The sequence below is a fragment of the Pyxicephalus adspersus genome, chromosome 7 (assembly GCF_032062135.1).
Source record: "Pyxicephalus adspersus chromosome 7, UCB_Pads_2.0, whole genome shotgun sequence".
In the NCBI taxonomy this organism is placed as follows: domain Eukaryota; kingdom Metazoa; phylum Chordata; class Amphibia; order Anura; family Pyxicephalidae; genus Pyxicephalus; species Pyxicephalus adspersus.
In genome coordinates, this window is record NC_092864.1 from 32,610,404 (window position 1) to 32,636,356 (window position 25,953).

The 25,953-nt window shown below is 38.0% G+C and overlaps 1 protein-coding gene across 3 annotated transcripts in view; it reads right to left on the bottom strand.

Annotated features, from left to right (window-relative positions):
- The window catches only part of SPEG (striated muscle enriched protein kinase), a 165,175-nt gene that overhangs the window by 44,164 nt on the left and 95,058 nt on the right, over nucleotides 1-25,953 (bottom strand). For all 3 annotated transcript variants that reach the window (XM_072418030.1, XM_072418031.1, XM_072418032.1), the window contains 5 exons: nucleotides 22,981-23,156; nucleotides 20,608-20,696; nucleotides 19,155-19,330; nucleotides 2,920-3,180; nucleotides 723-881 (listed from right to left, as the gene is read on the bottom strand). In XM_072418030.1, the coding sequence (XP_072274131.1) occupies nucleotides 723-881; nucleotides 2,920-3,180; nucleotides 19,155-19,330; nucleotides 20,608-20,696; nucleotides 22,981-23,156 (861 nt within the window). The remainder of the gene's footprint in view (nucleotides 1-722; nucleotides 882-2,919; nucleotides 3,181-19,154; nucleotides 19,331-20,607; nucleotides 20,697-22,980; nucleotides 23,157-25,953) is intronic.

Sequence of the window (25,953 nt, forward strand, 5' to 3'; positions counted from 1 at the left end):
GTGAACAGATTCATACATGTGTGTTGTGCTAGATAGATAAGACTAGAGAAAAAATTACAAATATTTATTAAAAAAGCATGATCATTATGATAACTGGTTGTGCAAGCAGTGGCTTTGTTTTAGCTCTGCATCAGCTACTATTTTAGGCAAAACGTAGCAAATAACTGGTAGCGGTAGTTTAGTGGTCATAGTGGAGACTGATATCCAGACTTTCTGTCCCAGCCCACTCCTTCTGTTTCAGCCAAGTCTTGTTCTCTTGCACTTCTCACATATTTGTATGGAAGATCCACTAGGGACTTTGTGACACCAATATACTAAGGCCCTCTTAATGGGAATATGCAGAGAATGCATTCCACTTCAGACAGGGAAACCTGAACATCCATCTGACAGCAAAGGCCATAGCAGAGTTGGTGTTGAGCTCTCTGCCAGACTCATGAAAAGCAAAAAAGTTACTGAGCTGAGCATCACGTATTGCCTATTGCCAATGATACTATAAAAAGGTATGGAAAACATAATGATGTATCCTAAAAGGATTATTAAAGCAATAATAAAACAGTTTTTAGTATCCGGAAAACTAATAAAGACTTTTTAGACTTTTAAAACATTCACATGTAAGCATTCTAGTGAAACAGAAATATATAGTTAGTAAGTAGATTATATTACACAATTTGTTAGTATTTCAAAACAAGCTTTTATTGGTGGGAATGAGCTGGAGCACTAACCAAAATGAGTCCATGTGATAATCGGGGGTGGGGTGCCGCTGATTTTGCAGTCCAGTCGGGCAGTGCGACCTTCCACCACATCCCGATCTTGCATCTTCCTGGTGAACAGGGGAGCCAGTGAGGGGTGAACAGTCAGCACAGCACTGCAGGTCAGCTCATCTGGGATTGGAACAAATAGAAAGGAAGAAAAGATTCATAGATATGAGTTCAAAAAGAAAAAGTGGAAAACATAAGTATAATATACTAATATATAAGGTAGGCTGTCTGAGTCCATGAGAATTTTGCCATAGTAAGTTTTCATAAAGGTAGTATTTCTATAAATAAAGCTTTTTTATAGATTTACTGAAATGTGTTTGGATGAGATTTTGTACTGTTACAATGCTAATGGCTCCCTGCGTTTGTGTGGGTTTCCTCTAGGTACTCCGGTTTCCTCCCACATTCCAAAAACATGCGATTAGGTTAAATGGCTTCCCCCCGAATTTGACCTTAGACTGTATTATTGACATATGATTGACATATGACTATGGTAGGGACATTAGATTGTGAGCCCCTTTAAGGGACAGCCAGTGACATGATTATGGACTAGCGCTGCATAATATGTTGCCGCTATGTAAATACTAGATAATAATAATGGCTATGCTAAATTAAAGAAAGCTGCCACTGCTGCCTTTCTAGAGTACACAGAATACATGCTTGCTCTACATACTAAAATTTCTAGGTATTTAAAGTCAAGCTTTCCTTTCCCCAAATATTTCAACATGGATCTGCTATAATCAGCATCTTTTTAAGACACCTTCTTATGCAGAATAAAGCATTTCTGCCACTGATATGCAAATATTACTGCCAAAGGGTAGCAGCTAGGCTCTGACCTCTGACCATCTATAACCCACTCCCCTTGCCAATGACAAGTGCAGGGAGCAACGATTGTCAATGGAAGAGCAAAGGTGTCCTTGATATGCAGCCTGTAATTGACAGCCAGGCTTCACCTTCATAACTCTGTATGAGAGGCAAAATGGAGCCAACCGATAGGGGAATAAATGGGTCTCAAAGAAACACTGGAATAGAGTTTGTTCACAGATTATGCAGTATTGAGTTGTACCTATTATAAATGGCTTGTATTTAGCAGTTGGTTCTTTAAAAATTGCCAAGGGAAAGAGTTGATTTAACTTCAGATAAAGATAACAAATCTGGAGCCGATCTTACAGCAAATCAGTAACGGTAGCTCCAACATTCTTATCTTTAAAGTATCTTTAAATGCATCAAAATAGGATATTTCCCCTAAAAAATATTTCCCCTAAATTACACTAATGATTAAATGGCTGACGTCAGAGAAGCTTCAGCTTGTTCATTAAGCAAGGTGAAATATCCCTTGCAAGAATAGCCCATGTTCTTTCAGTAAATCAACCTCATTGTTAGGGGGCTGAGATGGTTGGAAGCAAATTAAGTAAGCAAAGATAATTCACTTTATTCTGCAATGAGAGTCAAGTTCATGCATATCACATTTTAAATGATTTTGTAGCTATACTCATTTTTATATTTTTACATACATTAGAAAAAGTATATATTTTAATGATCATTTTAAATGTACTCAAGAAGTTAAAAAAATATTCTCTTTCTAGTCAAATTAAAAAGTTTAAATCAGGTGCATCAAAACTGATAGTGGACTTATTCTGTTGAGTCAGAGCTTATGCTCTCTTCTGATTGGAGAGGTCTGTCTAAACAGGTGGTGTCTCAGACCTCTTTGGAGAGACCACTGCTTTCACAGAGAGCAAGGGCCCTGTTCTGCATCATTTTGGCAGGGGACAAACTTTTTTGCCTAGACCAGTGTTTATGAACCAGGGTTCCTCCAGAGTTCGCGGGGGTTCCGTGAACAAGGCGCAATTTGTGACTCTCAAGTTATTTTAGGTAACCACCACACTAATATACTGTGTGCTGTGGATATAGTCATTATAGAAGGAGTTTCCTGAAGACCTGAAAGTTATATCAAGGGTTCTCCCATGTTATGAAGATTGAAAAAACTGTGGCCTAAACTGTGGTTGCTTTCCAAACACATTTTTCTTTGATTGACCTGGAATGTATTTATCTGATTTAAAATGAGAGCTCAGTAAGCCTTTTTATTTTTTTTTTTTGTTTCAGAAAAAAATGCATTAGAAAAAAAAAACAGAGGAAAAATAGTAATAAATATTGTGCCTCCTACCTCTCGCCGTGCTCAATTTACAGGTGTAGACTCCGCTGTCATCTTCATGCACAGAGTTGAGGAGTAGAAGACACTGCTTGCCGTTGAAACGCATCTTACAGTCCAGCAGGGCTGGCTGTAGTAGCTTCCCCCGAAACATCCAGTCCACATCTAGATCTGGGGGTCCCGAAACCACACACTCAAACACAGCTGCCTCCCCAGCACACACACTCACATCCTGCAAGGGGGTCAACACCTCCAAGCTGGTACTGCCAGAGGAAGCTTTGTTCAAACATACAGTAACACAACACCAAGACGACACAGAGTGACACAACACAGTGACCAAAAACAAAGACAACACAAAAAAGAGGGGAAGATAAATGTTACGGCCGGAAAAAAAAATGATTGGAAGAAAGGCAGAAGGACAGATGGGATAATGGGGTGAAAGGAGGAGCAGAAAAAGAAACATTGAGGATTTTACTTTCACAAGTAAAACAAAGTCATGAACAATTACAAAGTCTCAATGCTCCAAAAAATCAGTTTAACACATGATCAGGTCAAATCAAATAATAAAGCAGAAAATACAGACACTAAACACATGAGGATCGGATGAAGCGTGATCACAATTTTGAATTTCCAATCACTCCATTTACAAGTAATAACAGACCGTTGTATGGTAAAGAGGGTTTGTATTTCCAGTTGCCTGTATTTTCATAAAGCTACTCAATAGTTGTACATGGCAATGAATGAAGTGTAGTTCTGTTTCTCAACTCCGATCCCCTGAAAGCAAATATTTTATCCAGGTATTTAGAACATTTTGTAGAATGGAATAGTGGCTCCATTGGTTACACATAAGGTGTCTAAATGGGATATTCCTAAAGCCACTGCAATTCCTAATGATGTTCTATGATGAAAAATGTCATTTGGACAGTACCGGTGGCTTTGAAGTTAGCACTCTGGCCTTTTCAGCGCTAGGTCCCAGGTCTGAATCCCAGCCAGGGCACTATCAGCATGGAGTTTGCAGGTTGTTCTCGTGTTTGTGTGGGTTTCCTCCAGGCACTCCAGTTTCCTCCCACATTCCAAAAAAACATGCAGTTAGGTTAATTGGCTTCCCCCAATTTGGCCCTAGACTGTGGTAATTACATATGATTATGGAAGGGACATTAGATTGTGAACTCCTATGTGCTGCAAAATATGTCAAAATATGCTATATAAACATGGATAATATTAATGATTTTCAAGCAAGGGTCACAATAAAAACCGCATGCCAAAGTAATCAAGACATTCACATATGTAGTCAGCAAAATTACTGTGCATGAAATCAAAACTTTGCCTGAAAAGGCCAAACTTGGCCTTGCACCATTCAAGCCTCCATAGGGGCTATGACATTTAAACGGTGCTCTGTTGCAAAAAATGTTTTTATTGTAATCTACAAGGTCTAATAAATCGGTCCATTGCATTGCAGTATAGTGTAGGTTTTTTTAAGAATTGCTTGCTTGCTGATGCATTTTGTTATAGTCAATGGTAGACAGTATACATTTTAATTAGTTCACTGTGTCACTTAAAAAAAACAAGCTTTTAGGTTCCTGCACACACCTTCTGCATTCCATACAGACAAAGCTCTGGCACTACTTGGTAATGATCGGACTTTTTTTATCCTCTGCTGCCTGACGCACATTCCTATTGGCCTACTAAGCACCCTATCTTGGAGACTAACTAATAGAAATGTGTTTTGCAGAGAGTAGGCGAGAGTTGCCGCAGCTTTATACAATCACTATAAACTTTAATTTGCTAGAATAAAAAAGATTAAATATGAATATGCTATATTTTGTATTTACTTAACCAATATCTTTAATTGTTATTTTTTTAGTTTTGGGTTGACCATAATAAATAATAAAAGCAATAATGCATAAAACCACTATCCATCCTCTTTAGGAGGTTATGCATACACTACATGTACTATAGATATAAGCAAGTGTTCTGTAATGGTGACCATTTAATGAATCCGGTTTCAGGTCACTGGGGATCGGAGCTGACAAACAGACACAGATAGTTTCCAATGCACTGGGTGGGCTTTAAATGGAGACATTCTAAAATAGGCACATGAATACACATGGAAAATGGCTATCCCCAAAGAAAAGAGCGATGGCATGTGGTGCACTCATGTATGTATAGATATATATAGGGTGACTAAATATTGACAGTGTTGTCAGACTCTATGACTATCTGGGTGAATTAGCTGGAGCAGGAAAACGGGTCATATCATTAGCATGCGTCACACAAGAACTCTCACTTGCAAGCAAGACGGTCTAATTTCTGGGTAACTGTTACATGAGCTTCATAAATTATTTTAGTCATTAGCGCCAGCTCAGTTTTCCTGCAGGCAACATGCAGTAATATGTAATGCCATTCACTGCAACATACGTCTGGTAAACTGTAACAAGTGTATGTCCACTGGGGTACAAAACAGGATAGGGGCGAACCTAAATACTAATACTATGTGTTAAGTATGATTGATTGGTGCTTGTTTTCTTAGAATATATTGAACCTATATCTTTACTTGTTGGGTATAGAACATTCAGATTTACAGAAAGCAGCAAGGATCTCAAGTGGAGAAACATGCAAACATATGTAATAGGTGCAGGTATCTAAAATAAAAAACCAGAAGACTGAAATGAAAACTTTTGCAACTGGAGCAACTTTAAAGTGGACCGTCCATGAAAAGTGAAGGTCTACTAATACTGGTTGGGTCCCCCACCCTGTTCCTAAATCACCAACAAAAAAGGCGAAAGTTAGGTTAAACTTAGAATTAACCTGACCTTACCCTCCTATCCTTCCATAAAACATAAATGTAGAATGCAGAGCAAAAACTGCCAAGATGGTTCTTTTGAAATGAACTATAGCAGTGCTTCTCAGCCAGGGTTCTTCCAGAGGTTTCTAGGGGTTCCTTGAGAATTGAGCAATTTGTACCTCTCAGTTTAAGTGACTCCAATGATCTTTTTGGCTTTCAGTAAAGGTGACATTGTTGGCCATTCCCAATGGCCAACAATGTAAAAGGCATGTATCCCTTGACCACCACACCTATGTATTGTAAGCTGTGGATATAGTAATTATAGAAGGAGTTCCCTAAGGACTTAAAAGTTACGGTATCTTAAGGGTTTCCCCCATGTTAAAAAGGTCGAGAAACACTGGACTGGGGTGTCTTCTCACTAGATTTGGCCTGCTCTAATTTCCACATAAATCTTCATGGAAGGAAGGTGACATCACACCTAGTAATATGGTAGATGGGGATAAGATAATTCCCTTTACAGGTATGTTTTTCCCCTACCTTCACCCAGTAGGTTATTTGAGAAGGAAGGGGGGAGTCCCCCAGTGGAAGGCCCTCTTTAAAGCATACCTAAATTTCTGTTTAAAAATCCCTGAGAAATGTTTTGTGGGTTTTTCAATTTGAACTACAAAGATAGCCTGATTGTGTTCCTATTGTCTTGGTAATGGACCATTTCATTTTGGGGATGGACACAGCCTCACTCTACCTTAAAGTTTCTGGTTAAGGTTTATACATGAGAAACTTTATCATACTTCTGTCAATGTAGGAAATAAAACTTCGAAACTGTTAACTAACCAGTACAACTTGATGAAAATGAAAGGGCTGCTCGCCACAAACCTAATACCTCAAGTTTTTTTATGGTTGAGGCAATTGGAATCCCAAGCTGATCTCTAGAAACTCCACTGGTTAAATATCTCCATCAGAATTCCCAATTTTGGTGCCACATTCACTATTATGGAGGATAAATGCATCATTTTAAACCCATGTGCAAGCTAGAGGTTCCTCCATCATGGTTTTTCAGTAAGAGGCAGTGATACAAATTGCTGCTAGTATATTTCATTGTTGGAGTCTCAGGGATTTATAGTTCACTTTTGTCTACAAACCTACCAGCCTACCCTCCTTTGCACCTAAACTAATTGAACCCAAACTAGGATACATGATATTTCCACGAGGGATCAAGTTTTTTCAGGCTGAGGCTTCTTTAAAGCTTGTCTTGCTTGCACCATAAGTCTCTATAGATGCAAGAAGTATGGCCCAAATCAAGTCTATGGGACGTAAGCACCTAGATGGGGGTGTCTGGATTCAAATTAGGGTTCAGAAGAGTGGACTGCTGGGTTTTTGTATACAAGTAGTCCTATGAATGCCTAATTCTCACAAATAAGGTTTATGTAGAGATGCCCTTTAAGTAACTATGCCTGCAGCCTTAGAACAACACTAAAACGCATCACACAAAAGATGACACATGAAAAACGTTGGACTTCCCAAAGTGTCTTCTTTTAGGAAGTCAGAAAATGATGTGAAAATTGTTAGATAACAAGAGACAAAAAAAAGACAGATAACAAAACTACAGGGAATTTAGCTCAAATTTAGGATAAATACAGAGCAGAGTATTAGTAATGACAGCAAACACACCGCTGTTCCAAAAACAACATTTTATTGGATTGGGACTACAAGTAAAAATAAAATTATCCAATTTAAACAAAGTCTCATGTTGGCTGGAAAGAAAAAAACGCATTGGGATTGTCGACAGGATCAGAATTCAATGAAATCTATCACCTCACCAGTGTGTACCCTACTGGAAATTTGCATGTAATGCGGGGAATGAACATGGATGGAGGTTTTAGAAAATGCATGTTTTTTTCTATAAAAAACATGTTTTAAAAGAACTTTTAGTAAAGCTTAGCATTATATTATTCCGTCATACAGAATTTGAGCGACAAGTCTTTGTTGCCGTCTGTCTTGTTACTTTGATGACTTGATCAACTTTCGCTGCTATTAGATACATCTCAGGTGCAACACCACAAATGTGTAATGTAACTTGCCAGTGATAGGTGGGATCATTCATTATATTTCAAATGATTATTTTATTATTATACTATTGCTGCTCAGAGATATCATTATGGTGTCAAATCATGGGGCCCTGCAAGGTTTAAGGTATAGACCTAATGTTGTTGAAATCCATGACAAAAGCTTGAGTTGCAAAGACTAAAGAGATAACACAGAAACCATTTAGGTTTAGATGATACTCAAAAAGCTGCAATTTATCTTGTATTGCTGGTAAATGCTCATATTTTGAATTAGGTGGCCCATTTACTTTAAATGGACACCAAAAAGCCTCAACATAAGAAAATGGTAACGTGGCTCTTTGGACTCTCTGTATCTCATGTACATTTCTATACATGTTTTACACTGTACTGGCATTGATTAACTATGTATACGAGCAATGGAGTGCTCGATGGCAATGCATATACGTAACATGGTTACATATATTGCAGTAATATCTGGGTTTCCACATTTGTGGAAAGGTGTGAATCTAGCCTTAAGACCGACATTGATTGGCTTGAAGTTTCCATCAGATGGGTTTTGCATTCCCAAGGCTATATAGATTGGAAACTCCACTTAAAGCAGGTCAATTCCAGATTAAAAGGATCAACTGCAGGCCAAAGGCACCTGTATACTACTTCTGAGAGATCTTAGAAGTGTAACTTAGAATGTAGCTAACGTATTCAGCACATTTGATATCTTTTATAGAACTTTTTCTCACTTTTTCACACCTTTTCTCCTATTCTCCTGAACTCCCTTATATTTATTATCAACTGACACATTGGGGAAATTATTTGGGTATGAAATGTCCCCTAAACAAAAATCACCAGGAGGTAATTTTCTTGGGGCAGAATAGATATACAAAGTCTCTTTGCCCAAAACAAAATTGGTGATTGGACCCTGGTCCTGTCATTGCTAGAGGACAGCACAGTAGGAGATTATACTTATTCCAGCAGAATCTTATTGAAGTTAATTTCCCTTTAAAAAACTAAGATGGTGTCAAGACTAATGTGGTTTTGGCAAACCTGCAACTACCCATATCTAGTTAATCAGCAAACACTTCTCCTTTCTGGAAGTAGGTGGACCAAACTTGCAACGTACTTTGTCATTTGGATTGGTGGCCACACTATGTATGAATTATTCAGGGAAGAGCTGACTGATGCAAAAGATATGTATGCAGGTTGATGGAACCCTGGAATGTTAGTATCTTTTTTCTATTCATTGAATATCTAAGTGGATATCTGTTGAATTTGAAAGCGATATTTGGCCCATACAGGGGCTCATTATAGTCAGAGACATTCGGGATATCAGTTAACTAAGATGTGATCAGGTAAAGTCGAGTTCTGCTTATATTGTGGAGAAGTTTAGAGTTTAGAAGGGCCAGCGGTCATTGAAACAGTAAATTAAGGGACATTTGTTCAAGGGGGATATAACAGTAATACATTGCTAACAGTTTCTAATTCTTCTCCACTTTTTCCTGTAGTTCCATATTTTGAGGATTTAGTATGATTCATTCCATTTAGATGTTATCACCTTTGTAATTCAATCAGAGTCCTGTAAAAAACACATCAGCCTATTACTAAATCCTGGGTCATAAGTGCCCAGGACCTGCCCGCTATACTTTACAGGTTACTGTCACCCTGCTGCCACTGTTGCCATTTTCAGATTTAAGGTAGATGGCAAGTAAAGGTCATCTGTGCTTACAATCAATAAAAACAATTTTGTGGGCCAGCTAAATCATAGTGTTTATAGAATTCACAACAAATGCTTCAGCTATTGAAAGCCAGTCATCTTTTTTTTAGATACTCTTGATAGTATGGAAATACCAAATGATAGGTAAGTCCAGCTGAGAAGAGGAGAAAAAAATTACCGGAGGCAATCCTCACTTCCAGAGTCTTCTCGGTATAGAAGGAGCGAGGAGGTGATTTAACCCACCGCTGCCCAATGAAAGTTGAGATATTTGTTTTGGGTACAGCTGACCTTTAAATAGTGCAAAATGTTCCAGAGTGTTAATTTTACAGAGGTTTGCTGTTAAAGCTGTTAATCTGGCAGCCTTGTGTAGCCCTGCAAACTGTCACTACTGACTTTTAACTGTTAGCATGGCAGTTTATGAAAATACCAAGACAAACTGGCTACTAGGTGGTACTGATCCAAAGTGTAGCTCTATGGCTCTATTGGTATTAAAATGGAATCATAATACAGGATGACCTATTTTATATAAACATTAAGCAAGGCCTGTTTTATTCTTTATCAGAGGTTTAAAAAGTGGAAAGAGAGCAACCAAATTGTAAAAGGGGAGGGAGTATCCTTTTCTCCCAAAGAAACACTAACATTAGGTTACATGTCTGTTAGTGACGGTATTATACTTTCCATTACAACCTGCATTGAAAAGAATCTTCATGCTCTTACAGGTATCTCTAAGATCTTCAGCATCCAAAACTTCCAGGTATATAAGATGCCAATGACATTTTACAATATGTTGTGAGTCCACCATCATCCATTATATCACTAGTGTGTCCTTGCAAGTCGGAATCAGAGGGGACAACATTCCAGGTAGGTACGGCACAGCATAGTACCAAAAAGTGATTTTTATACGTGTCGAGTATAAGAATCAACATTAAGGACTATGCCGTGGCGTACTATACCTGGAATGTTTATTTTTGTTTTTTTGTTATGTATAGCTTTGTATCGTATAGATGTTTTATGAGATTGTGTAATAAAGTGAGCTGGCATTTTAATTTTAATGAAGTTGTTTATGTTTGAGTACTTAAGTAAAAAATCCTATTTCTTTTTTCGTTTTTGGTTTGTTCTGGATATTGTAGGGATGTGGCACCATTTAGGTCAAATTATACTATGGACTTGTACTAACAAATATTGTATTTAAAAAATTCTTAAAAATTTGGATGAAGAATGAAATTCATTCAATAGAGGCAGCAGTGGTAAGTATATGCAATGGACAGAAAGGATGCATATATCTTAGGAAACAATCCTTTAGAAAGAATAACTGCACTTTTCGTATCGCAATAAAAAGTTGCTGTTATTTTCATCCTCCTACCTGGATGCATGTTCAGGAAAATACAATTCTAAAATCATAATTAGTATTAGTTAAATCTTCATGATCTGATTCTATAGGCTGAACAGTGAAACAGCAAGAGAAAGGAGAGACGATCTCCTTTTATTTTTATTTGTGGTGTAAAGAAGCAACCCAAGCACCCCTTTTTTTGCATGCTTTTTGCTTAACCCCACAGAAGACTGGGGGTTGTGTACATATATGTGTAGAGGGATATCAGGGTTGTTTCTTTCCAATTCCCAGTGTGCAAAGACAACTATAAATAATCTTTCTCAGCTGGAAAATCTAAGTGGACAAATTTTGAAGATCCCAGTAGAGCTCAAATGGGGGCACGAAAAAGGAAATATCTTATATTTGCAGAATTGCTTAAATTGCTTGGATGTACACACAGCTAAGATATGTTAAAAGTGCACTTATTCTTCAAACTATAACCATCTCAAACGGAAATCTTTGTCCTGTAAAAGCTCCTTTTGGAAGCCTGAACTGAAATGTCATTCAAAGTAGATGTACAAAGGTGGTTTTTGAGTATCGTTAATCTTTAGAGGAGCTGGTATAAAAAAAAATCAGGGATATGTGACTAGCCACAAGCCAAGGGTTCCAACATCTTGCTATCATATTAATTCTGAAAACAATGCTAACTTTTCACACAGAAGCCTATTTTCAATTATGGGAGGGGGTAGGGTAGGGGGGTGTATTTTTTAAACATTTAAAGAAGAATTCCATTGCCAATTAAATATTTTTTTATTAATTCTATTTGCAGAACTGTTTCTGAAATATAACACTTTGACTTTTCTATACCTAAATTTTGGAAGTTGGGAGGACTGATACTGATATTTAAAAGAGATTATTTGCTAATCCAGACACCTGGAATATTTGATTGTCTGTGTCTGACCTGGTTTAAGCTGATTAAAACTCATATTTTGGCCATGTTACTAAGGTTTATTATAATTAATATCATATTGCAAGTCATTTTATGACTCTGATGCTTATGGGTAATATATCTTTAGCTGTCATTCATTGGTATAAGAATTTTTGTTATGCTGTGTTGTCATGACAAAAAGACCCTGAAGCAATCCTTTTGGGCCACATAACCTAATGCTGCGTGGGCCATGTGCTAGCTTGGTGGTCACCCTTCTGACATCAGTACCTACAGATTGGACACACTGCGGTTCACATGACCTTATTTTAGGCTTTACTCATGTTACCGGAAGTGGATCCCTGAAGATTTGTTAAACTGAACAGTTTATACTAATTCCAATACCAATATCCGCCTCTCTATAAAACATAGCCTGCAATAGTGAGCTTTGATCGTCATCAGGAATCAGGCAAAGCCGTGCTCTATCCCACCTACACTCTGGAAATCAATGGCCTGCTGGGGAGGAGAGGTGACCACATATAGGTCTTTATTTCTTGGAATTCTTCTTTAAATCTTGTACCACAGCAGCGAAAGGCAACCTTTGTTCAAGAGGAATTGCAAACTCTATGGTTCCAGTAGGCCTCAGTCCAGACATGGTGGAACACTGGAACATGAAAATGTATATTGCCTAACTCTGACAGGACAGAAAATTCCTATTTCCTGAAGGTATGCTGCTTTACTGAGGTGCAGGTCTTCAACCTGATGTGTCTAGCTATCAATAACATTGTCCCGATACATTATCTGAGGGAAGAATGTCATTCAGTGTGTAATAATGCGTCAAAAGCCAGAGGTGTCTGAGCGGAGGAAGGTTTTTATCATTAGTGGCTGGAGATATGGGGATGCCATTTAGTGCAGTCTGTTAGTCAGCAGCCTCCCAGGGTGAGTGTCAGTGACACAAGGAGCCCTCCTCCATTCTTTTCTGTTCCATCATAGCTGCATGAGGAGGACTATCCTGCTCCTATGCCTCCCCCTGGTGCAGCTGGGCCAGGGCTCTGTCGTCTCGGCACAGTCCGATTTTCAGGGGGCAGCAGCTTGGCTCCTGTGTTAGTTTGTTAGTGACAGGAGATTATCTGACTTGCCCTGTATACAGACAGAAACTGCAGTCAGCGCATGAGCAAGCAAGCCATTCACAGCACAGGGAAAACAGCAAGCAATGCTGGGGTGTGCAAAGCAAGTAAACCAGAGCAGCTATGTCAACTTTTAAAGCATCACTATAAACACATTCTACCCAAATTAGATTGAACCACAGTCTGTTTTTTACTGCTGCCTGTCACTTCTTGTCTTGGTGATACCCTCTAACCTCCCACCCTTGGACACCCTATGGCACCGGTTCTATTAACTGCTGAACCTAGGACCAGGAAATGTCGAGTTGGTAATAATATGGGGACATTTATCTAATATCCAGAGCCCAATGGGGACACAACTTGGAATAAATTAATAACATAGACACTTTATTATCCAGCTGTTAAATGGGGGACGGTTGATGGATTTAAAGTTTGGTCCCATTGTGTTGAATCATGTTAATAGAAAAGTTTTATAGTGAAATGATCCCATACCTATCATGTAGCTTATCTTTACACTATCACCCTACAAAAGAATGGGCCAGATATTTGTTTATGAACACAATGGGCCTGATTTATTAAAGCTCTCAAAGATTGGAGAAGATAGACTATCATGGAAGAACTTGGGGCATTCAGCAAACCTGAAGAAGAAAAGATTTCTTAAAAATATTTTGCTATTAGTTGGCAAATGTTTTTAATTCTGGACTAGATCCATCTTGGGTTTGCTGGATCATTTAGGTTTTCCTAAGATAATCTATCTTCTTCAGTTTGGAGAGCTTTAATAAATGAAGCTCAATAGCTGTAAGGGAATGAACATTTTAAAAGTTGACATTTCTGTTGCATATAATAGAACAAGCAAAAACACAAGTAGAAAACAAGACTGTGTTATGCATACAAATACCAGTCGGCATATAGGATTACAATGCAAAGGCAATGCGAGGCATGCTGTCTTCATTGGCAGGTCAGTGACATTGCACAGATGTTAGGCAGTGACGAAAACGTATTGATTCATTCAGGGATATTTGCAGATAATTACATACATTGCATCATTTAGTTTACATGACAAAACAACAAACCCAGATGATAAATTATGTAGAAAGCATTATTTTCACCAAGCATTAAAAATCTTTAAGAAATTATTGTAATACAGTCTACAGTAAATAAAACCATATACATTGCATTAGCGATAACCTAATAACACTGTTTAATGACTGATTAAAGAGAATTAATTACAGCTGGATGTATGCAAGAAATTAAATATAGACGGAGGAAAACTAAATGCTAAGACTGGACCTGAAGCACTTCACAGCTTCTATTGTGCATTTGAGGAGGAATTGTACCACTGTGCCTGCAGCTAAGGAGGTTAGTCAAGGGTTTGAAAAAGATTTTACAACTCTTTAAGAATGAGCTGGTTGCTCACCTATGACTATAATGCTCACCCTAATAAAGTATAGAAATATCACATGGCTAATAGTTCAAGTTGAACTACAAGGACAAATAGAATGTTTTATCAGAGTAAGGCTTAACAATGCTACAAATACTGTCAGGCCGACTGCTCATGCTGCATATTGGTCATCATACAGTGGGGATGAATAATATAGTATGGACGGTTTGCAGCTGAACTAGATACACTACACATCCTGGTGACCATACTATGCACTTCAAAGACCTTCGTAAAATCATTTATTAGAAATCACAGTCACTGCTGGAGATTCTCTATTTTCAGGTGCTCCTAATGTTTGACATATGAGCTGAAATAATTTCTGTAATACAATACAGTCATTGGGCAAACCACGTTTTGCACTATTGGTGCCTCTAATGTCAAATTCTGAATGCATAAGGCTCTATTCTTGTCAGACAGAAAATTACTTTCATTGACCCCCTCCATGCAATGGTAAGGGCTTCTTCATGCAGATTGGTTGAGAATGCAGTTTGGAGCAGCTGACTACGTAAATAATGCCGATGAACCACTAAGCCATATGGAAGCATATGAGAAGGTATTGAGGGTTTTATTGACATTTTTTAGTCATTGAAGTATGACCACTGTTTTGGGATTCTTCCTGTAGCAATTTATGACCAGGTATCTTTTCAATAGTTTTCATAGACTTCAATGGAAACTCTTTTTAAATGTCTGGTAAATGGTCTTTAATTAGTTGAAAGGCATTTAAAAGAAATGATGCTTTTCTATTTCCTATACACCTCCATTTCTCAAACAAGGCAGCACAAATGCTCCTATAGCAGATTTCAGGTTTATTAAAAAAGCCTCTAAACATCTGTTAAGTGGGAGCAACCATTGGGACCAGCGGGTATACCTGGAAGATGGCTTTGGCACCCAGAGCTCTTCAAGGGAGCAAAACATTAGCACAATGACTATAAAAAAGAAATATATAGCCATTATATTTTTAAATGCAGCTACCTTTTTTTTCATTGATGAAAAGGTCACTTTAAAGGAAACCTTTCCAACAGGACACATTGAGGCTGCCATTGTCACCTCTTTTCTGAAAACCCAAGTTTCCAGACTACCATGTTTACCCTCTTGCTTCAAAACTTTTCACCTTTTAATGTGAAACAAGTATGCTGATATACATGGTACTTGTATAGATATATATACTTCTTTCACCTAAACCCTGCTGTGGACAGTGTACAAGCCAAAGAACAAGCATCTTCAGAAGAATGGTCCTTCCGAAAAGGTTTGCTATAAAATAGTAAAAATTTAGTGGAGTGAGCATGTAAAACTGTCAAAGGTAAATTGAAAATTCCTTTAAAAAGAATCCATCCATAAATACATGACTACACTATATTCCCATATAATCCTATGAGTTGATTGATGTTAAAAAAATGGTTTGGGTGGGTCACTTTAGGGAAAACACTGCAATGATAATTAAGAATTTGCCCATGCAAAAAAACCCCAAAAAACTGCTTTTGTTATTTTGGCCTAGGAAACCAGCAACCTCTAGTTAATTTCTATATCTAATAACATGTCATTCTTTACCTTGGCTCCCAATGGCACCTGTATTTCAGATTTTATGCTCCTATTATTTTAGCTTTAGGCTTGGGCACAGAACAATAATTCAGATTTAGTTTTCTTCGTGGAATGGTAAGCCAGGTAAAGCCTCTGGACGGAACAAAAAATGCCATTTCTCTTTATTTTACAGTAAGTGGTTTGTAGCGGGGTAGCCAAGCTGTTAATCAGATTTTAACCTGAGATACAGTCTGCAGAGCCCACTTCTCTGTCCTCTTGTCCTGAGATGGAAGTTAAGCATGCAGCCCATTGCTCTTAGAGAATGGTGCCTTGCAGATACCGGGAAAGGGCTTAGCTTAGCGTAGCATGCAGTAATATCATATGCAGAGGAGAAAGTGACAGAATGTAACTGTCACCGTGTCCTAAACCCAAGAGCCACGCAATGTGCAAAATATGAAACCAGAGGATCGTCTCGGAAGAGGACATGAGCACCCTACAGCAGGGATAAAATCTAACGCATAAACCAGACAAACAACTCAGCGGTATGTGACAGACACATTGTAACATCTGTTCGATGATAAGGGCCCTACAGCTCAGAGAACAGGTTACCCATATTAACCTAAACTAAGCTCTCTGCTATCTCCTAAATGACATAACAAGATCTTAAAAAAAGTAATTATTATTGGCATTTTGAATTTGTAAAAATCAAATGCAAATATTTTACTGTAAGTTGGCTTGTTCAATAAGGCAGTGCAAATACAATTCAATAGGGATCAGGTGTAAAAATCTGTCTTTGAGCTTGTTATTCTATTGCTTCCTCTATTTCCACAGTATTTAGGGAAAAGTAAGTGTTTTGTATGTATATTGTATGAAATAGCAAGCCTCTATGCGCATGTGTTTTTCCTCAGCACTTACTAATTTTTTGCAGCACCGAAGTTAAATTTAGGTAACATTTCATCCCTAAATATTCGATCACAGTTATGGCACAATGGAGAAAGAGTCAATTTTAGATGCAATTGAAAATGTTTCCCAGTGCGTGAAATAAAAGAAAAAACAATCAATTGCAGAAAAAAAAACAATCAAACTACAGCTTGCTGAGATGCGATGGTTGTGTTGGATATTGTTTTTTTTGCACTGTGTTATTGATTATACCAAAAGTTCTGATAAGCAATAAAGACACATATACCATCTACTGATGTCTTAAAGGATCACCAAATGAGCATAAATAAGCTAAAGCATGCTAGAAAAAATATAATCCAAACTTTTTGTAGTTTTGTATAGTGAGGTGAAGGGTTAACTGTCATGTTTTCTACTTTCTTCTGGGTGTGCAAGAAGGAAAGCTCCAAAAGCAGAACATTTAAAGTCTAGATTCAACTTTATTCAGACTTGAATGTCATAGAAATACATCCTGTTTCTGGGGGTAAAAGTGTCTTCCTTTATCAGAGGTTGGTACTTGTACAAATTGTATAATAAAGTGATATAACTGAAGGGATCCTGAGTTCACATTTTGTCCAACAGTACCAAGTCCTGATGAAGAGGCAAATATGGACCCCTGAAACACGACCACCACTTCTAGTAACTAAGGCAAAATCATTTCTCCTAAACCTCTTGACCTGTCAGAGAAATGCGATCAAGCTCCCCACACCTTTCTTCTAATTAGAGCTTTTATGCTTGCTGTTGAGTTGGGTTGAGTTTTTACTTCCTGTCTTAAAGGCGTCAAGTAAGATGACAAGGAATGAAGAAAGATCTTCCGATTACAAATATTTAAAAGAACGTTAGTGTCTGATATATACCCAATATACTTTAAAAATCCTTTTCTTTCTATGGTCTCATTGGAAAAACTTCTCAACACTAGCTGACTTGATAACTGGTAAAATATTCCCAATAGAAACACAGCAATAAAATCCTAAAGTTCAAGGCCTCCCCCACTTCATACAATAAATTCATATACACATAAATATAAATCCCAAAAAATCAATAATCAATAAAAATCAATCAATAAAAAACAAAACTTTTTTAGAGGTTTCTTTTCCAAGAGAAGGAAAAAGACCCATCAACCTAAGGTATAAATGTAGTATGTATCGAGGGCTTAGTACCTCACTGTTATATTTTTCCTGGGAAATTCTATAGTGAGGTCTCCTTGTCATAGTTTTCATTCTGTTCCACCTACTGCACCCACGTTGGTATGTTCTCACTGATCCTGATGCATTCTCCCCTATAAAAACTCATTAATAGCCCCATGAGGTAAGGGGAGCTCCTTGGCATGGCTGCCTCAGATCTAGGAACTCAAGCATTTGACACATGAGTTTTGCATGGACTGACCCTTTAGGTGCATACCATAAAACCTCCAGTGTTTCATAAAGGTGTCATTTCAAAGGGTAATTAAACCTTGTGATGAAGGACCTCTTAAAATATATGTAGATCACAGGTTAGGTCTGATTGACTAGAAAAATAGTACCTGCCACCACTAAATTGTTTTGAAAAGACACCATGATAGCAGACAATTTATTTTATCGTAGTCCTCCTAAAAATTATAAAATTATGTGCATTCCATGTATTTTATGAATGTTATTTGCCTGTACAAGCCTACCTTTGTAAATATCCAAAAATCTCTGAGAGGCTGGGTGCCGTCATATTAAACGTATTATCAGCAGACTCAGAGTTGTCACTTAAGTGACACTCTTTAGTATTCCAATTCACTCCTCATTTGACTAATGCACAACAAGTTATGTCGCGGGATAAAGGGAGGGTGCAAGAAGTGAGGGGGCTATGCTGAGGAACTGATTAGTCAAATTTACTAGCAAGTTTAAAGGGGTACTGCAAGTTAATAAAAAAAGCTTATAGCCTATAACACACTTTAATTTTCTGTTCTTTTACCTGCAATTTTTGAAGTTGGTGTCTCTTCAAAAGTGCAAGTCTGTCGTACCAGTCTATTCCTAGCATCTGCTCCACAACAAGTATGCGACCAGTGAAGTAGGAACACCTAACTTGCATACCAGGTCAGTAAGGGTAGATTGGGATGATAGTTTCTGCATTTTCTTTTTAACACCCAAGTTGGCAATGATAGCCGGATATTCCTTGTTTGATTGGTTACCTACAATACGAAACTGTTCTCTGTCCTTGATATAATCCTTTTACTCCTAATACTAATTTCCTAATACCTTTTGAGGAACATCCTGCCTGAGTGCCACCACAATTGGATTCTGACTTCCATTAGGTTGGTAAGTCTTGCTAATTTTAGTATAGTTATACATTTTCTACTAGTAAAGTGCCCATTTATTGCATCTTATACATACTTCCACAGCAATAAGGATTGGAAAGGATTTCAGAAGATCATTTGGACATATCTATACATCGACACATTTAAGTAACCTTACCTCGTACTTCCACCTTGGCTTCACATTGCTTAGTCCCATACTCATTTATTGCTTTACAGGTATAGAATCCAACATCTCGCTTATCAGCCCCGGAGATGTGGAGTGCAAAGATCCCGCCGTCCTCCTCGATCATGTGACATTTGGCTCCCGATTTCAGCTGCTGTTTATTCTTTAACCTGGAAGGATTGAGAGAACATTTAGGGTACTGGATATACTTTACTTGTTGGAAAGCAAAAAGCAAATGTTAAAGTGTAATTTAAAAGAATTGATATTGTTTAAAAGGGAATGTATAGTAATTTTTCCCCATTAAAAAAACTATTATAGGTTGCTTTCTAAGATGAACCCCACCCACTTCTACCCCTCTTTTCCTTGTCAGATCTAGAAGTCCTACCATGTGTAAGTTCTATGGTGGATAATGTTGGAGCTTACACATGGTTAACTCCTTCTACCTCTTATGTGACATTGTTTGGGGCAAGAGATTGGTTATATAGGTCTGCACATGCATCTTGGAAGGGGGTCTTTTGCTCCTATTATAACCTATTGAACTGGGTTTTAACGGAAAGTTCCAAGCAACAGGAACTGGATGAAAAAAAGAACAGGTATTCTTTTAATAAATACTATATTTTTAGAAAAAATAATTTAGAATTTATAAAAATGTGTAACGTAATTTTAGTAATTGACTTTTTTGACACAGCCAAGGTCCACTATCAACATATTGAAGATAGGCCTCTTTCTCTGTATAAAAAACAGTGGGCTCTCTGCACAGGTCCATCACACCCCTTTGCTGAGTCACTCCAATACCCTTACAATTACAAAACAACATGCATGCAGATTGGAGAGCTTTAACTCTGACCTAGCAAGGTGGTGTATCAGATCTTTATCAGACACTGCTTGCACACAGAAAATGTCATTCTCTACAGTATGCTGGAAGGGGGGCAGGCTTCACTACTCACTCTCTCTGTGGCTGCTTTTTATTGATAAGACATTTACCACCTTCTGTTTAGTTGCACTTGCAATGTTTTAGTTGATTTAAACTATATATAAATTTGTACAGCCCATCAAATGTGGTATTTACAAACAACAGGATGTAAGGGGTAAGAATGGGATATTAATAATGTTATTAATAAATAGGATTTATATAGTGCCAACATATTACGCAGCACTGAACATTAAATAGGGGTTTCAAATGACAGACAATTACAAACAGTGACACAGGAGGAGGTGAGGACCCTGCCCTAAAGAGTTTATAATCTATTAACAAGGAGAGTCAGCAAACCAAATTTGCATATCTTGAAGGCTATTACACATGTACACTTACGACCACTCTGTACAAAAATCTTTTATTCTATTCAAGACCGACTTTTCCCAACCTACAACTCAGCTATACATCCATCCCACAGCATGCTAAGAGGCGGATAGATTGTGTGCATGCTTCTGTGCAGATATCACTCACCAGCTTATCATAGGTTTGGGCTCTCCTTCTACATGTACACGCAGAATGACCTCCTGGCCCTCAAACACCATCTGGTCTGACAGTGCTACCTAAAAATAAAGATAATGAAAATGGTCAAAGGAAAGGAAACTTACTCAATGATCTGTTATTAGACCATGCCTATTCTTCTAATCACATGGCGGGTAACATTCAGTGTAAACAGAAGTAAAGTATACAGGAAATCAGCTTGGAATAATCTTGAGCTTGTAGTGTACGTTTCTGTAAACTTCTATACAATTGAAAGGTACTTTTACCTTCATTACATAACTGTTATTAAATACATCATTCCTGCAAAATCTATTCTGTCCAATTTACAATGTAATGTTCTTTTCTCTCAATCTGCAACTACCAGTTACTTTTTTTGTAGCTGCCAAAGCTATTTGGACTTTTGCTTCCTTACAACTATAGAATTATTATTCTGCTTGGGGAACGGAAGGTGGAGATTTCTCACCCCCACTGTCCTCAGTACTTTTCTCTAAAGGTCTGCACAGTTTTTGAAATAAAATTACAGGAATCTCCAGTTTGATTGTTTTCAGTCCCAGGAGCCATGTTTAATCACACTGGTACCTGTTAGGCACATTTAATGTGCATACCATGGTATAACTGAATAAGACAGGCATCTCTGGCATGGGTTTAGCTATGCCCCCACATATCCCCTGATGTTATGTGTTCTGTCCATCCAACAATGAAGAACAAAATTTGCAGTTCTAGAGGGATCCCTGATGCCATTGTTGTTTCATTCCGCTGTACAAACATTCAACTGTACAGACTGCATGTGGACTGCATATGTCTCCTAGTACATAAAACATTGCTTTAGTGGCTGGGGTTAGTGTAACCCCCAAGTAAAGTTTGGGTACAGTACATAAAAAAGGTTATGCATTTAATATGTGCATTTTCCTTAGGACTCATTTAGATCTATGCATTGTAGTTCACTGAAATGCATGGTTAGGATGTGTTGATAACCCATTCATTTCCAATTGGAAGTTCTAGTGCTACACAAGTTAACAAGCGACAAGCAAAAACACAGCACATAAAACTAAATGGGTACTAAAAGGTAGAGTTATCAAAACTGGAACAAAGGAAATTGTTTATAAAAGCAACCAATTTTTTTTTATCTTTTATTACATTGTACTGAGAATATGTAACATAAAATTGTATAGCTTGTTTTTTGTGTAAAGAAATTCAAAGGGAAATTGGAAGCCCTATAAATATATTTATATATGGGTTGGAGTTTTTTTGCAAACTCTTACAGTCTGACTTTTAGTGGTTTTTCTCTACTGTGTACACTGCATGGTGCATGCTAAAAATATAGACAGGTGCTGCAGATAACATAACGTTTATGCATCCTGTTAGATCATCATTTGCAATCAAATGGCCGAATAGGAATGTAGTGGAGCTTGAAAAATATGGCAGTGAAGATAATGAAAGCTACTGGTTAGATAACAGCACAGTAGGAGGCATGGGTGCCAGATTATGGTATGAGTCCACCTATCATGGTACAGACTTAGTTACTTCCGCTGTTGCCTATCTTAATAGACACTTTTGGTAAATAAAATAAAATGTAAACTTTTATATCGTATATCATTAATACTTTGGTTGCAGTTAGTACCACAGATGGACTCTTCAGCATCCAACACTTTCACGTGTGTCTGACATCTGTCTCTTTTCAATGTTTGCTAAAACTCCAGCCACCACTAGCTGCTATGTTGCTAGTGTGTCCTTTCAGAATTGCAAGGATACACTAGTGGTGGGCAGAGAATCCACAGAGGGGAGACGCAGACACCTGACACACCAGGAAATGTTATATGCTAAAAGTGTACCACTCCGTAAACATCGGCTGCCATGGAGGCAGCAATATTAATGAGTATAAATGTACTTTTCTGTGCCACCTTTGCTCATTTTACCATTGCTCACCATTATACCCAGCAACAGTATCTTTTTTAAGGATTTGTCCACTTTTCCCCCCTTTACCAAGCCACATCAGTGCAGACAGTGCCTATATTTATTATCTAGATCAGTAATTCTCATCCAGGGTTCCCTCAGAGGTTCCTAGGGGTTCCCTGAGCAATAAATAATTTGTTCTTCTCATATCAGTTACCACTGACACCAATATTTTCTTTGGGCATCTGTAAGGGTGGCATTCTTTCCACTGGCCAACAGTGTAAGAAGCATTCATCCCATTGACCACAAAGCTAATGTACCATGAAAAAGGCATTCCCAAAGAATTGGCAGGGGCTCCCTGAGACCTAAAAGTTTTTTAAGGCTTCTGTGTTAGAAAGGTTGAGAAAGGCTGATCTAGAAAGCCAAGTACACAAAGTCACATTCTTACTTTACCTTGAACGAGGGAGGGGCTTTAAAGGTCACCATTGTGGCTTTGCCGGGCATTATGCGCTGGGGTGTTGCAGGCTCACTTAAATCCTCCTGGGGGCTTAGATATTCATCGTCAGATGTAATGGGACTTAGAACATCTTTAGGAGTGCCACGATGAGCAGGAGAATCGATGACAGGTGCTGCAGAGGAATACCAAGATATTTAGACATTTGTTTATATATTCTTTTCCAAATCCCAATACAAAAACATTTCTAAAAATACTTTGATATGATACAAGTACACTCCATACATCAAATTTACAATTACTGCTGTTAAATTTGTTTTTAAGTTTGATAATTAAAGTGGATTCCTTAAAGCAGTATTAGACATGATTCATGATACAACATGATACAACATTCTGCAGCTGTTATTTTCCTAGGCCCACTTTGTCATCCATTCTACAAAACTTTGCAAGGAGGCCACCATATAAGAATAGATGGTCACTATCACTAGAAAGAATTTCCTGATACTAGAGCCTTTAATCCTGATACTAGAACTTATTGGATCAATAGTTCAGTGATCAGAGATTGAAGTTAGGACAGATATGTATTTGATGATGTAAAACTATTAATAGTCATTTGTAAGCTAAAAAAACAAAGTGTGTTTAGCCACTGTTAATATACAGTTTTCATCTTGATTTTTCTCTCATGCAAATGGGTATTTAATAACAAACAAAGTTTGCCTTATTTACTATACTTCATTTTGCAAAGTAAACATACACTGAGCTAAGTAACCCCCCACTTCCCCATTAGTAAATCAATCCCCTCTACTAAGTACATTACAATATATATATATATATATATATATATATATATAGACACAAGTCATGTAGATTCCAATGTATGTAATGATTTTAAAATGAATACACGACCACAATAAATAGAATGCAGCTTTAAAAATGTATGTGTACATATGAATATATTGACAATGGCAATGGCTGCAAGTTTTTAACTGTTTGTAAGATTTTTACCAGGAAGGTGATGCTATTCTAAAATTTTGCTCATGGCTCACAGACCCTAAAGCCCACTCCCGCCTGTGTGCATGCAATACCATGGATCACATCAGCTAAATTGTTTATTGAATGCTACTTGCAACGTCCCTACTATGCTGTACACTTTGAAATATTTAGCAGCTAAATACAGCAAATATTATTAGGAGGTTTGTAGCAAATTCTTCAGTCTATATCAAGAAAGTTGAAAGATACAGCCAAAATTTCATTAATGCCAAAAATGGCTCATAGCCAGGGACCCCCCTTTCTCTGCCCTCCCTACACACAAGGAACTGGCACCAATCCCAACTGCCAAAAAAAGACACTACCGCCTGAACAAGCAGCACATAGCAATAGACAGAGACAGGAGGCATACAATGACACAGATGAAGACATATTAACTTACCGGGTTACAGCTAAAATACTCAGAACCATTCTTGTCTAGAACATCAGGTGTGGACATGAACAAGGGACCCAACCTTTACCGCTGGTAAGGCATGGGCAAGTTAAAGGGGGAAGGATGGTAAAAAAGGGTAAAGTAAAAGAAAAGGGGCTAAGAAGGGTTATGAGAAAAAGTAGAGCTTGGAAAAGGAAGAGTGCAGGGAGGGGAGTAGAGAGAAAGAAGAAAGATGCACATAAAAAGGAAAAAGCACAGAGGGGAGAGAGGGAAGGGACAAGGGAGGGGAGACTGAACATGACGAGGTCACCTCCAGTACAATCTGTTGCTGTATTTAGACTCTCACCCTCCTCTCTCCCTCCCAAAAACAAACTCACCAGCACACACAGAGCAGGGAAGACACAGAACAGGACAGAGAGGTGGAGAAGATGTAACAGAGAGGGATGGCGATGGGAAAAAAGCTGCAGCAACTTCCCAGGAATAATGCGCAACCACACAACATCCTCCAGGCTCCTTCCCAGAAAACCCAGCAATGACTGTGCCCTTTGGAGCTTACAGCTGATCACAATAAATACTATTCATGGAGGCACAAGGTGCTCATGTTTCTTAACTGTTGCGCCACCAAAGTAGCCTGGTAAATCTTGCTGTCCGACAATGACGGGCGACTTGTGCAATGACAAGCCTGAGAGGGAAGCAAAAGCCTAGCTTCTAAGAAATATAGTTATTATACAAGACCGAAATAACTTGCAAGCTAATTCAGTGGCTTTGTAAGACATGAACCAAATGCACTTGATAAGTATAGCAAGTTTAATCTGTGTGTAACTGCAAAGTCATTGCTCTGTAGGGCATATTAAGTGGTGGAATCGTCCATCAATGTCACATTATAATTATTATTATCATTATTATTAAACAGTTTTATATAGCACCAACATATTAGGCATCCCTGTACTCTAAATAGGGGTTGCAAATGGCAGACAGATACAGACAATGACACAGTAGGAGGTGAAGACCCTGCCCAGAAAACTTACAATATAAGATATTATATACATTTACTATAATATTAGATGAATAATATATACTTATTAGAGGTGTAAGACATGAAACTTTAATGTAAATTGAACTAAATGTAAAGCAAACTATTTAATCCAATTTCCTGATACAGAAAACCTACTTTTATTAATTTCTGTGCCCTTATTGGATATTTGTCTTCACTTCCCATCCCTGGTGTTCAAAATGCGTTAACGCCTTTTTCACCAACTGGTATCGAGCATTCATTTTGAATGGGCTGCCAACATACTCAGGTTCCTTTGGGTGGCAATTTAATTTATTAGCACATTGATGCATACAAGGTTCATTACTGCAATGTAATATTGTGATTGCCACATCTTTTTGTTCCACTAACCTACAGTATATATATAGTGTACAATCATAAATGGCATCCTATCGCCGTACTACAAAAGTAGGCAATGCACCTGCACTGCAGAGCACCGGGGGGGGGGGGGGGGGAAGTCCCATGGCGGATGGTAAATCCATCAAGTTTTGGTGCCGAGGG